The following is a 3,600-nucleotide window of genomic DNA, read 5'->3' on the forward strand; positions in this document are numbered from 1 at the left end:
CCTTTCACATCTATCTATCTATCTATCTATCTATCTATCTATCTATCTATCTATCTATCTATCTATCTATGTGACGTATATATCTCCAAGGCCTTTCTTAATTTTCAAAACTTTTGAATATTCAGGAATCGGCAAGATCAATGCCTGCAAGGTTTATTTTTTTATTTGTTATCCAGATATGCCACCTTATAATTCAAGGGCACCAGGGTGTTGGTCAGCCAGTCTGAGTCTGACACACACACACATCAACGAGACGAGTCGAGATGTCTGCCATGCGCTTCCTGCTGCTGTGTGTCGCCTTCATTTGCCTCTCAGGTGAGATTCCTGCTTATTAGTCAGTTTGTGTCTTTCCCACAGTCACCAGTTATGTGACAAAGAGAGAAAACTGATTACGAAAATTGATTTGTAGAAGGTTTAAGGGAAATGAATTCAATTTCTTTCAAGTTTAGTTCTGATTTCTACTTGTGTGGGTTTTGCTTGTTCTCTCCCTGAGAGTTTTGTTACTGATGATCTGTTTTTTCTCACCAATGAACACATTAAATATTTTTACAGTAATTTAGGTAGAGTTAAGCGGATAACATTACACACCCCTGGCAGAATCTGATAAAATACGAGTGCTCAGACAAAGCCCCCTTCTTTAATTAGGAGGAGAGGTCAGATAAAGCTTTATATCAATGGGGAGAACATGCAAACTGCATGCAGGGAGGACACGGGATGGAAATTCTGATATTCTAATGGTGGGCAGCAGCACTACCACTGTGCCACCTAGTTTTTTTTTTTTTTTAAAGTTTATTAATCCCGAAGGAAATTACTAAGTTTTTTCGCATACCTTGGGGTCAGAACGCAGGGTCAGCCATTGTACAGCGCCCCTGGAGCAATTACAGGTTAAGGGTCTTGCTCAAGGGCCCATCAGAATAGGATCTTTTTGGCAGTGGCGGGGACTCCAACTGGCAACCTTCTGGATACCAGCACAGATCTTTAGCCTCAGACCCACCACTCCACCCCAATTTTATATAAATTATGAAGAGGTATTAAAGGCGCTATATAATACAGAGAGTACATAGATAGACATGAAAGGCTTTATAGGACAGATAGCTATTGATAGGCACTATATTAAAGACAGATAGATAGATAGATAGATAGATAGATAGATAGATAGATAGATAGATAGATAGATAGATAGATAGATAGATAGATAGATAGATAGATAGATAGATGTGAAAAGCACTATATGATAGATAGATAGATAGATAGATAGATAGATAGATAGATAGATAGATAGATAGATAGATAGTAGAGTACATTTTCACACACACACATATATCAGTCCATTTTTGAGATGTCCACTAACAATATAAACTCATCTTTGACATGTGGGAGGAAAGGCTGATGACAAACCCACGCAGACTCCAAACAGACGATAACCCGGCGTGGGGTTCAACTTGGCACATGGCGTCTTTGAGGCAGCGCTGATGCCCACTGTCCCGACCATGCCACTGATGTTGTTGCCCTTCCTTGCCCTTTCATTTTGATGGCTGCCTTGCCCACCTGCTCAGCTGTTTTTGTAGGAGGGAATGTCAGCCCCTCAGGATCACACAAGGTTTGCTGGAGAGGAGTCCACTGAGGAGTTTGCGCCTTCATAACCCATCAGTGCAGCACATGCTGTATGTGACGATGACAGTGACAGATGTATTTTGTGTGATGTGATGATAGACTCTTACTATTAAGTCCTTCTAAATGTTTATTTCTGAAAATGGTTGAAGATTTACATTTTTTAGATGTTTCAGGGAGTATTCAATGATGGGTTTCACCCTGTTTTACTCCACAGACTTTACAAGTGGGGCAGACATCCCTCTACAGGTAAGAGTGTCCACAGGTTTTCTCCTTCAGTGCCCGGCTGCTTACGTCTACCTGACCTTCTACTTTCCATTTCTGTAGCCCAACTGTCAGGAAGCCAGGAATTTAAACTGTCAAATTTACTACAAACCCTTATGTGGCAGCGATGGCCATAACTACAGCAACATCTGCTCATACTGTATGGTTAAACGGTGAGTAACAAGGACTTTGAAGTGTTCAGATATTGACGTTTAGACAGCTAATTTGAACCTATGAGGGAACTGAAAAAGTCTGCACCAGCAACAAGAACTTTCTGTCTGTGAGAGACCCCTTTAACAGGGCAATTTTGGGAGGGTGAGGTCAGAGGGGGCTTATTGTTATCAGATCACATGATTGGAAGGGATGTCAAAGTTGGTCACTGCTGTTAGTGATCTTGTCACCTGAACATGTCATTTTAAGGTCATGTCCAGTTACAAGACTTTTCCAGCTATTTTAAGTCATAGACTTCATTTACATAATGTCATCGAGTCGGGGGGCCATCGCATTGTGGTCCTGTGATCATCCGTCGTGTCGTCTCACATCTCGAGCTTTCTCAGTCCAATCAATTTGTTACTCGTGGCCTCCAAAAGGTTACATTGCCTTAAATTGTAGGGACAGAGCCTGTGTGCAGTAACACTGAGAGCCAATGAGTGCTCAGCAGGAAGTACAACCCAGTGAATGCTGCGATGAGCAAAAAGGAACACAAGAGTTTTTCACCCTGCATAGAGAAGAGAGACTCATCTGTTCGATGTTTCGTGTTTTACATACTAAGGGGAAAATCAAGAAAGGAAAGTCACGTCTTGTTTAATTGTTTACCATGCAGACAGCAACATTTTATTGAAAAAGAGCTTTATATTTACACCTCAATATTTAAACTGATCTGCTGAGATAAATTGGAAGCTATGCAGTCTGATATTACGTGCTAGAGAATTCACTGGAAAAAGCGCAGTTTTATTCAAATGGATTTTAAGTGCAGATATCTTTTGAAAATCTGCTACTGCTTTTAGGACAGCTGGCACAGAATTTGGATACATACAGTACCATATCATCTGCATATTGTGATATTTTCTGTTCAAGTCCTTCTCTGATGCGTTTTGAAAGTAAACAGCCAGTGGTTCAATGGCTATTGCAAAGAGCAAAGGTGATTAGGGGCATCCTTGTCGCGGACCGCGTTCTAGTTTAAAGTTATCTGAAATAATGTTGTGAATACGAACTGAGCCTTCTGGACTACCGTAAAGTAGTTTGATCCATGCACATATGTTTGGGCCAAAGCCAAATGTGGTCAATGTGGTGAATAGGCCGTCCCATTCAAGCATATCGTCTAATGTGACAGTGGCTTAATAGGACATGCTCTGGGGTTTCTAGTCTTTCAAAATGGTGTACTCAGGTGATGAGATCATCTACACCAGTCGTCAACGGTGACACCTCTTCTGACTAGAAGTGGTGTAATGTGACCTGCCCTGTGAGTACTAGTCATGTGATCAGATATACTCTGGTGACGAGATCTGCAACTGGAGTCATTAAGTTTGACATTCCTGCTGACTTGAAGTCATGTAATGTGACATCAGTGTAATGTGACAGCCCTGTTGTTTCTAGTCATGTGATTTGATGTCCTCAGGTGACGAGATCAGCAGCTGCACTTGTCAAGTGTGAAATCCCATCTGAATAGCAGTAATGTGACGTTGGTTTAAGACTGTCACCCTCAGTGTGGCTGATATTATCGGT

At 41.4% G+C, this 3,600-nt stretch overlaps 1 protein-coding gene across 2 annotated transcripts in view; it reads left to right on the forward strand.

Moving 5' to 3' along the window:
* The first annotated feature begins 208 nt into the window (after nt 1-208).
* Nucleotides 209-3,600, forward strand: part of LOC120543091 (serine protease inhibitor Kazal-type 1-like) — a 45,435-nt gene continuing 42,043 nt past the window's right edge. Inside the window, exons 1-3 of one of the 2 annotated variants that reach the window (XR_005636285.1) lie at nt 209-315; nt 1,829-1,860; nt 1,939-2,039. Coding sequence is in view for 1 of the 2 variants with exons in the window: in XM_039775941.1 (XP_039631875.1) it covers nt 264-315 (52 nt within the window). In the remaining variant the exon portion in view is untranslated. Of the gene's footprint in view, nt 316-1,828; nt 1,861-1,938; nt 2,040-3,600 lie in introns of those variants that run through there. The other variant, XM_039775941.1, reaches the window with a different exon arrangement.

The sequence above is a fragment of the Polypterus senegalus genome, chromosome 13, assembly GCF_016835505.1.
Source record: "Polypterus senegalus isolate Bchr_013 chromosome 13, ASM1683550v1, whole genome shotgun sequence".
NCBI lineage: Eukaryota > Metazoa > Chordata > Cladistia > Polypteriformes > Polypteridae > Polypterus > Polypterus senegalus.